This window comes from Schistocerca gregaria, chromosome 5 (genome assembly GCF_023897955.1).
Source record: "Schistocerca gregaria isolate iqSchGreg1 chromosome 5, iqSchGreg1.2, whole genome shotgun sequence".
NCBI lineage: Eukaryota > Metazoa > Arthropoda > Insecta > Orthoptera > Acrididae > Schistocerca > Schistocerca gregaria.
The window spans coordinates 275,105,417-275,116,318 of NC_064924.1; the positions used below are offsets into that span (position 1 = coordinate 275,105,417).

The 10,902-nt window shown below is 38.9% G+C and overlaps 1 protein-coding gene across 3 annotated transcripts in view; it reads left to right on the forward strand.

Annotated features, from left to right (window-relative positions):
• The window catches only part of LOC126272594 (peroxiredoxin-6), a 51,337-nt gene extending 46,659 nt beyond the window's left edge, over positions 1 to 4,678 (forward strand). For all 3 annotated transcript variants that reach the window (XM_049975528.1, XM_049975529.1, XM_049975530.1), the window contains exon 6: positions 3,765 to 4,678. In XM_049975528.1, coding sequence (XP_049831485.1) covers positions 3,765 to 3,893 — 129 coding nt within the window. In that variant the 3' untranslated portion in view covers positions 3,894 to 4,678. The remainder of the gene's footprint in view (positions 1 to 3,764) is intronic.
• The last annotated feature ends 6,224 nt before the right edge of the window (positions 4,679 to 10,902 follow it).

Genomic DNA, 10,902 nt, shown 5'->3' on the forward strand with positions numbered 1-10,902 from the left:
CAAGAAGAAATTGCACAAGAAATGTGTTTGTGCTATTGGACAAAATATGGTACCTGATGGAGGGTAGTGAGATATTAGGAAAGTTCTGCATCCCACTTGGAGTCCCCAAAGTCCGAAGTTTATAGGATCGGGTCATTTTAAGGTGCACTAGGTGAGTCGAGGGAGGACAAAAATAATGAGACGTAGCAGAAATGAACTGCAAGAAACTTAACATCAGAATTGGAAATCAAGAAGTAGACAGTCAGGGAAGTCTGCTCTTCAGGCAGCAAGATATGGACAGAGCGAGGAGAACAGAAAAGGCAGACTAGCACTGGCAAAAAAGGGCCTTCCTGGGAAAGAGAAGTATGCTAGTATCAAACGTAAGCCATAATTTGAGAAAGAAATACGTGAGAATGTACGTTTGGAGCACAGCATTGTAAGGCAGTGAAATGTGGACTGTGTGAAAACTGGAACAGAAGAGAATAATAGCGTTTGAGATAAGGTGCTACAGGAAAATTTTGAAAATTTGGTGGACTGATAAGGTATGAGGTGGTTCTCCATAGAATTGGTGATGAAAGGAATATGTGGAAACATTCGCAAATAGGGGCAGGAAGACAGGACACCCATAAAGACATCAGGGAATAACTTCCATGGTACTAGAGGGAGCTGGAGAGAGTAAAAACTATAGGGGAAGACAGAGACTGGAATACACTCAGCAAATAATTGGAGGACATTGGTTGCAAATGCTACTCTGAGATGAAAAGGTTGCTACAGAGAGGAATTTGTGGTGGGCCGTAGTCAGAAGACTTTGATAAAAAAGACACACCTGTCAAAAGGAAGGAGGAAGGTACTGTTGATGGGTAGCACATTGATATGAACAGAGATTTTTCCAGATTCATTTGAGAGGTGGATGTAAACATCCAAGATAGTAAACGTTCTAAGTTGACAAGGATCATCTGAAGCAGGTGTTGGGAGTAGAGATTGAAATTTGACAAGAAAGTGCAGAGGCTGTTTTTTTTTTTTGTCATTGGTACACATGAAGATGTAGACATGTATCTAAATAAGACTATGGGTGTAAGGTGCTATCTGGATAATGAACAAGATTTATGGTGGCCAACACACATTTTGACATAGGGGTCATTCCATATCAAATCAGCCAGCAAAACAATTTATTTGAACCTTGATGATTTAGAAATTTACATTTTTGTCATTTTATTCTACCTTTAAAAAAAGATTACATCCAAAATTAAATTTTTTGGACATTTCTTTTGTAATTTAATTATTTTTGATTTGTCCAATTTTTTGCCGCATTTCGAAATCTTACAATGTCTGTAGCTCGAAGACCTGAAAGTTGTACAGTTATCCAGTTTGTTATAGGCTTTAAAAGTATGTGCTGCTTGACCAGATTCATTGAAATGCTGATTTTTCACAGGTTTTCAAAGTTTTGAAAATTATAGAATTGAATTTTTCATGGTGGTATTCAAAGGGGAACATAGGAAAAATTTATTTTTCTGCTAGCTGGTTTATTAAATTAAATGAAATTGAGTACTAATTAAGCATTGTCCACAATAGTATTTTAAAAGTGTACTAAATTATGCCATATGACAGTAAACATAAATAATGTAAGGGATAGCATGCAGTTTCCATTTTATATAATTTTAGTTTACAGTAGCTACAGTTCTTATTTATAGAACAGTGTGTATGTGCTTGTATTGACCATCACTGTAGAGGTTAATTGTTGGGATAATATTAGCAAAGCACTGGTCAGGGAAAGAAGACTGAATATCTTTGTGCATGTGTAACTCTTAAATCACGTGTTCAGGTGATAGTGGCAGGAAACAGACGGTATCATGATTTAAAATGCTTAATCACCCAGAAAAATGTTGAAAGGCACATGTTGCAATAAAAGTACCTAGAGCAGTCCACAAAGTGGAATATTATTCTTGTATTCCAGCATTTGTGGTTATCATTTTATTAGGAAATTAAGCAATTTAAATCGTGACACTGGCACATTTGTGCCACTTTGTCACCTAAGGATGTTTTTATAGAATGCAACCTGTGGCTTAGTAATTGCATACACAATGAGAGTGGAAAAGCTGTGAAAGCACAACATGATTAAATATTAACTTCATTCTATTGTCTGAGTGGGGGCAAAGCACATATGCCATCAGTACCTTCTCTGTGACAAATGATGAGCAATCAGCATAAAAAAGGATCTTGGGGAAAAGTTTTCACAAAGCCATAGCTGCCACAGGAAAAGCCCAAGAGAAGGCAAAATTGCTCCTGATTTTTAAGGATTCCAGTGTTCATAAAATTCAAGTGGGCCCAGATGCTGCATGCTTTTGAAGAGATCACGGGATTTCGTGCTTGCGCCTATGAAAACAATCGGTGGATGAGAAAGAAGTAAAGCTTTTGCTTATGCATCATTGTGGACCAGCTTTTTATTTTTCATAACCATGAAGACCATCATTTAAAATAAAAGTGCAATACATAATTTTAGTCCTTAATGAGATTGTTAGTGGACCATCGTAACGTCTTTCTTGTTGAAGTTGAGTAAACAAATTTTTCTTTGAGAGAAAGTCAAATAATACATTGTTAAATAATGATATAGTTATTATTTAAGACATTATTATTGAACACTTTGATATACAAGATTTCGGGCAACAATAGACATAGCACAACAGGCTATGAAAACCAAATGGAAATGGGGTGGCCACGTGGCGAGGCTGGAAGATGACAGGTGGGTGGCACAAGCTACCACATGGGGCCCCTACATTGGCAAGAGACTCCCAGGAAGACCAAGACAGAAATGGTTGGACTTACTCAGAAAACAAGCAGGAAGAAAGTGGACCAGCATAGGCAGAAACAGAAAGACGTGGAAAGAACTAGAACTACAACTAAGTGATAAAGTGTAATTCAATGTGTAGCGTGCAGTAAGTGTGGTACCCTCTTACACAGACTAGCTCACCACTTGAGTCTTTAAAAGCAGCTACCCTTACTGGTAGGAGGCCTTGTCCCTCAATGGGACAACACAGGCTACATTCATTCTTTCTTTCTTTCTTTCTTTCTTTCTTTCATCTGTAAAATAAAGGTATAATAAAGTATTACTCGTGGTCTTACTTGGCATGTGTTGCTTGGTTAATGTTAAAATATTTTCACAGGGAAAGCCAAATGAAAATATATATATTTGTCACTAAATGGAAAAATAATGATTTGATAGCGTTATTTGGTGACATATCTTGGTAACAAGTCCAAAACCCTACGGACTATGCACAAGGTGCTGCACTTACCATTAAAATAAAATGCATTTTAATATGCCAGTGGAACACCATAATGGAATATGGCACACACATTAACACACAATTTTTTTTCCAAAACAAAAATTCAGATTTTAAACTTTTTAAAATTAAAAAAATAAATTCCTATTGGAAAATATAGCGCTGTTATCCATCAGTTAGCACTTACTTTTATAGCTTACAAGAAACTGAATAAAGTGGTAAAAATTTGAGGTCTGCATGACAAACAATGGAAACTTCAGGTAGGAGTATCAACAATGTAAGAAAAGCATAAAGGTGATGAGATTATACATTTACACAAATTTGAAACAGGTAGGGTCCTGGTTATCTTTTCGTATATATAAGAATATGAACAAAATGACTTAAATGAGTATTTGTTATTTTTTTATGACTACTTAACATTAAGCAATGAATATGACTTGCCTTGGCAATTTTTTTGAAAATTTAAATATATGTTCCTTATTTCATTTGTTTTCTTGTTTTCCTTAGAGTGGTGGTGACTGCATGGTCCTTCCAACCCTGAAAGAGGAGGAAGCAGCCAGTTTGTTTCCAAAAGGCATTTCAGTAAAACCTTTGCCATCGGGCAAATCATATCTAAGAGTTACTCCACAGCCATAAGTGTATATCTTTGTCTTATTTTGATCTCATTTTTCTTAGTTATGAAACTGTGATGCACCTTTGTTTTGATGTAACACAGGATGTGAGCACATAATGTCTTGTGAGGTAATTGAAATCAATGGAAGGGATATGAGCAGCTGTGTTATAAAATTTCTTTTTATGATATGGATTTCAAAGCTAATGTTTGAAAATTATTCATGGTCTTAAATAATGAATTATTACTACAGGTGTTAAGAGTTATGCTTTTTGTGTTGTGTGTAAGTAATGTAAATTGGTTTGTGAATTGTGATGTACAAGCTCAAATGACATGATTTACTGCCTAAAATAGACAAGAGGGTCAAAGATTTCTCTTCCAACTGTGAAATTTACCATCTTGCCTTAAGCTTGGTGATAAGCAGATATATTAACACAGCAATTCTGTTGAGTTTGTAACAAGGTGATTAATGAACATGTCTGATTACTGTTTGAGTTAATAAGATATTTCATTTGGTAGCGACAAGTGGCAATGTTTTAAATATTCTCTGGTGAATTATGAACTCGTGCATACACGTGAATTTTATCAAGTGTACTTAACGTGTTCTGTGATGTTTATCTGATGTACTTAAATTATCATTGTGCTGAAATCTAGTTCTGGTTGCTGCATCCAGTGCCTTTGTGATTTTATTATTAGGGTATTGTTATTAAACAGTATTTTGTATACACATAGTTACTATCTTATATTTTTGTTACTAGTTCTGTTTCTCTGATGTAAAAGAAAAATATTAGTAAAACAATGTGGAACAAGGTGTGGTTTAAATAATTGCTTTACAAAAAGGTTGTGATCCACAAAGATATGAAAATATGTTTTATTCAGATTCTGCTGAAATTGTGTACATTAGAAGATAATTCCAATAAAAGATAATTCCTATAAAACAGTAAACATGGCAGGCCAGGCTTCAACAAGGTAAGATAATAGATGGAGACAAGATCCCTGCAGTGGTATATTTTAAAATTTTACTGTTTACATAAACAGATGCACAAAAATTGTTCCATATACGGTTTGTCACATACCTTTAAAGCCATTTCACCGAAACATTGAAATGTGCCTCTTGATTACTATCAAACTGTCATACTTGTGAATTGATACACCTGATCAGGAACTTGACAAAGAAAGCTTTGAGAGGGGGGTAGTGAGTACGTAAATTTATTTATTTTTTTGATGTGATGCACCCAACATTACACATTTTGACACACTTTATTCCAAGACATAAAACCAAAACTTTTATGTGAATGCTTTTTATGAGAAATGTAGTAAGTTTGTTTATATATTGTCTTTAATGTGTGTTCCAGAGGGTTTAAAATTAACATTGTTTGTTCCATTTTTCTCAGTCTTTCCATGAGCGCGGTGCAAATGGAATTAAAAAGCAGTTGACAGAATATGTTATATAAAAAAATTAAGTTTAAACAATCAAAATGACTAAATTTAGTATCCAACTCGAGAAAAGATACTTCATTGGGAACTACGCGAGTTGACTGAAAAGTAATGCCTCCACCTTCTTAACTCTTCAACAGTTGGCAGCACTGGTATGTGGCAGGTACTGGCTTGTTCCATAGCCTCTTCTCTAAAGCTCCAGTTGGTGGGTAGCCATGGCACTGAACAGTTGTGTTGTTACAGTGTAAGGTATGGAATCCTGCGCAGATGATAGGTCAGTGCAATTTAAGCAACTTTTTTTTTCTGCCTGTCATTGAATTCTTGACAGCAGAAGGTGTCACCCCAAAGGAGATTAATGAGAGAATGAAAGCAGCTTTTGGTGATTGTGTTGTGATACTGTGTGTCGTTGGGCAAGTAAGTTTAAAAGATGTTGAGGGGAACATCTGACCTGTGTGACAGAGTGGGACGTCCTGTGACAGCAACCACAGAGTTTCACAAGCAACATGTTGACAGATTGATTCAGGATGACCATCACTCAGAGAAATTGTGAGCACAATCGGCATTTCACAAGAATGTGTGGGTCACATTATTGCTTTGCGTGGCTATCTGAAGATTTGTGCATGATGGGGTACCCCGGATGCCGACCCCTGAAATGAAAGCGCACAGACTTGAAATTTGCCAGGAGCTCCTCTTGCGTTACGAAAACGAAAGTGACGCCTTTCTCCATTCAACTGAGACAGGCGACGAAACTTCAGTCTATGGAATATTGACACCAAAACTCACCCCAGAAAAATTAATGCAGCACTCATCTGGCAGAGTGATGGCCACAGTGTTCTGGGGCGAAGATGGTGTTACCCATGTTGATTTCCTTGATTGTGGAACAACAATAAATTCAGAGTGTTGCATCACAATGCTGCGAACTTGGAAACAACAGCTAACAAGGGTTCACAAGGAAAAGGGAAATGTTTTCCTGCAGCATGACAATGCCAAACCACACCCTTAAATTGCCACCACAGCAGACCGTCAGAGACTGAATCTTGCCACCGCTTACGGCATCCTCCATACAGTCCAGATTTAGCACTGTCAGATTTCTATCTGTTCCCAATAATGAAAGACAATCTGTGGGGACATCATTATGCTTCTGATGAAGACGTTGAGAGAACTGTGACTGTGGTGGTGCAAACAGTGTTGACTTCTGTGATGGCTTCAGAAAACTTGTTCATCATTGGCAGAAATGTATCCAATTGGCTGGTGATTATGTGGAGTGGTGAATACTGGTAATTAAAGATCACATTCTAAGGATTATTTCTGCATTTGATTTATTAAAATATTCCCATCCAAACCTAATTGACGAATGTGGAGGCATTACTTTTTATTCAACCATCGTAGAGTTAAATAACCCCCCCCCCCCCCCCCAAAGAAATTCCATAACTCACACATTTTGTAACTGATTTACCAGGAAGTTCATAGTTGTAGAATCATGGCAGTAGGTGGGCACGTTCCAGCTAGTCTGAGGTTCTTTCCTCTGTAGTGGAGGTTCACCATAAGGTCAGTGATCAAATAATAAGTGCTCTCTCTCTCTCTCTCTCTCTCTCTCTCTCTCTCTCTCTCTCTCTCTCTCTCTCTCTCTCTCTCTCTCTCCACACACACACACACACACACACACACACACACACACACACACACAAACACACACACACACAAAGATTCCAAGACTTACCAAGCGGGAAAGCTCCGGCAGACAGGCACAAAACACACACACAGAATTACTAGCTTTCGCAACTGATGGTTGCTTCTTCAGGAAAGAGGGAAAGACGAAAGGATGTGGGTTTTAAGGGAGAGGGTAAGGAGTCATTCCCGGGAGCGGAAAGACTTCCCTTTGGGGAGGGGGAAAAAAGGACAGGTGTACGCCCACACACACACACACACACACACACACACACACACACACACACACATATTTAGAGGCAAAGAGTAAGGCTTACTCGGGCGCGCCCACACACACACACACACACACACACACACACACACACACACACACACACACACACTTTGTGTGCGTGTGTGTGCGCGCTGCGCGCGCAAGCGCGCGCACGTGTCTGCGCGCGCGCGCGTCTGTGCGCGTCAGCGCGTGTGCGCGCCTGTCTGCGCGCACGCGCGCGTCTGCGCGCACGCGCGCGTCTGCGCGCACGCGCTCTTCCCCCTAAGGAAAGTCTTTCCGCTCCCGGGATTGGAATGACTCCTTACCCTCTCCCTAACTCACATCCTTTCGTCTTTCCCTCTCCTTCCTGAAGAAGCAACCATCGGTTGCGAAAGCTAGTAATTCTGTGTGCGTGTGTGTGTGTGTGTGTGTGTGTGTGTGTGTGTGTGTGTGTGTGTGTGTGTGTGTGTGTGTGTGTAGTGCCGGTAGATAGGCACAGTGAATAAAAACACACACACACAGAATTTGAGCTTTCGCAACCGGCAGCTGCTTCGTCAGGAAAGAGGGAAGGAAAAGAAAAGATGAAAGGATGTGGGTTTTAAGGCTTATCTCAGGGGGAAAAAGGATAGGTATATACTCGCGCGCGCGCACACACACGCATATCCATACATCCACACACACAAGATGAGTTTTAACTACCTTAGTTATCTGAGTTCAGAATTTCTCAGTTTAAGGGTAGTATGAGGATGTGACATAAAAATTCTGATTTCGGCAATGTTCTGTGGAGGTTTGCTTTCATCTTGATAGGGGATCAGCACTGTAAATGATTGCTGTGTCAAGTAGAGGCCACCCAGGATATGGTGGCTGATATGCAGTGTCCAGGTTTTGTTGAATGTGCTGGGCGAGTTCGTTCGTTTGTTCAGAAGGGAACACTGACAGTGTTTGCTACCTTTCGGCCAGTTGATAATGATAGAATCGAGACGGATGCCCTGTTATCTTTCTCAAGCAATTTTACAGAAACTATTCTTTAAAAAATTTCACTTTTGCATTACTTGTAGTTTTATATGTAACATTCATTATGGCCTGACCATCATTTCATTAATGGACATAGTTATTGTGATATTTACATGAAAGTAAGATCCTGTGTGAAATTTGAAGAAGTTTTAAATGGAAAATTGAGGTCGCTATGATTTTGCATTTGGTGCATATTACTTATGTTGCTGCATATGAAATTTAGGTACTGTATCAAATTTTTCTTTAGATTTAGGTGGAGGTCTGTATCTGCCACCAGTCTTGAGAAAATTGATCTGATCTAGCACACTCATTTGGGATCATGCTACGCCAGCAATAAAGCCAGAGCGAAATATCCACAACATTTCTCATATTTCAGTAACAGTTTGAGATATCAAAGTAAGATTTTTGCAAATGATAGCACGCAAAAGGGAGAGTATTTTGCCTTATGGCTATAATGCAAAACTTCGTTATCTGCCATTGATGCAAGAATGTAACTTTTAGATGTCATCAATAGCTGTTGAAATGAGAAATGCAGTGGGTTTTGGCACAACATAACTAATGTATTACACGTTTATTTTATACTGAGAATGTTCTTTTTCATGAAATATTGATCTTAAATTTCATTTATTAAGTGAGGAACTGAAGAATGTTTCACAATTCTCTTGCAGTTACATCTACACAACATATTAGTGAGGTGACACTGTAAACTCAGTTTTGGTAAAAGCGGCAAAAAGAGAAAAGTGTAGGTTTTACTCAAAATTTGCCACTCTTGAGGCCTCTCTGAAAGTTAGAAATGGTTAACATGCCAGGTGAAAATAAATGCTGCATTATCAGTGGAATTCCTTTTAGATACTAGCCAAAGCAGGGGTGACATCTTTTTGAATGATCACCAGGCATGTGTGAACGTGGAGGGGCTCTACTTAATGTTTACAAAAAAATATGAGTGTATTCGTCAGTTAGGGATCTGAGATAGATGAACAGTACTCAAGAATTGGGCGAACAAGTGCCTTATAAGCCAATTCTTTCATGGATAAACATTTCCTTAAGATTCTTCTGATGAATCGGAGTCTAGTCTCTGCTTTTCCCACTATCTGTTGTAAGTGGTCATTCCAGTTAAGGTCGTTCTGGATAGTTACGCCTAGATATTTTACAGATGCTGTCTCCAGCTGTTTGTCATCAATAGTGTCGCTGTACAGTAGTGGATTTCTTTTCCTATGTATGTGCAATATGTTACAGGGTCAACTGCCCAAACCTGCACCACTCATCATTTCTCTGCAGGTCGTTCTCCAAATTCTTACTGTCTTCTGGTGTTGCTACTTTGGTGTAAACCACTGCATCGTCTGCGAATAGCCTTAAAGAGCATTCGACACTTTCTACTATATCATTTATATACAGGGTGTCCCAGCTATCTTGTTCACCCAAAAATATCTCTGGAACAATAACAGCTATTGGAAAACGACTTTCACCAGTATCAATGTAGGGCTGGGGCCCATGAATGTACATATTTGGAAACATTCTAAAACGAAAGCATATGTGGTTTTTTAACACAAACTTTTTTTTTACCTCCTATATTTTTTCTTCAGCAATCCATAGCATGACAAAGCACATACACAATGGCGTTGATTGCATCGCAATATTCCCATTACATCCCAAGATATTAAGACGCGAAGTTGATGCTTGAAACACCTGACATGCGCTGCTAGCGCGCGTCCTGAGGCTCAGCCGTGAACCCCATGCTGCCCGTAATCGCGATGTGATTGACATGCGTAATCACACTTCCATACTAATCAAGAGGTCCGAAACAAATAATACGGTCTGGTGCCATCCTGCATTAACGTCGTACATTCCAGCAGGTATTTATCCCATAGGCTAGGGGTAATGCGGTTCTGTAACATATCTGTGTACCGCAACGTTAGTCACAAAGTTAACTTCGCTTATCGTTAATCCATTACTAAAAAGGTAATGCCGTTCAATGTTAAAACTTTACTTTACTGTAGATATAATGCAAGTGACAGTTAATCATTCACTCATAATAGTAAAATTCATGTTGATGGTTTTAGTGAAACAAGCAAGTAGACTAAAAGTTTTACCGTTGTTTAGGTAAAAATGTTTTGATTTGGGAAGTTCAGGTAGGACATAGAAGATGAATGTAAATATGTTTAACCAATTAGTTTTATTATCACATAATTATCAATGTTACGTTTATCTAATGCGTTAAATAACAAATTGTTGCAAACAAATGTTTCTTAACATCACTGGGTAAAATGACCCTTTGTAGAAACTTCCACTGCGATACCAGCACTACATACTAAACGTAGCGTTCACATCTCATGCTCAAAGTGATGCCCATTGGCTTGCATACATAGAGTCACTCTGCGGATGAAAGATGCCCTACTTTGTGCTACTGTTTCCTCTTTGATGGCTGTACAAGCATCAATAATGCGTTGCTTCATGTCCTCTGGTGTTGTTGGTAAACAGCATCCTTCACTGCTCCCCAAAGAAAATAATCCAGCGGTGTAAGGTCCGGAGATCGGGCAGGCCACCTAACTGGGCGACCGTGTCCAATCCACCTACCAGGGAACTTACGGTTCAGAAGTAGTTGTGCTCGTAAGGCGTTATGTGCAGGGCATCCGTCATGCTGATACCACATGACCATTCTCCAG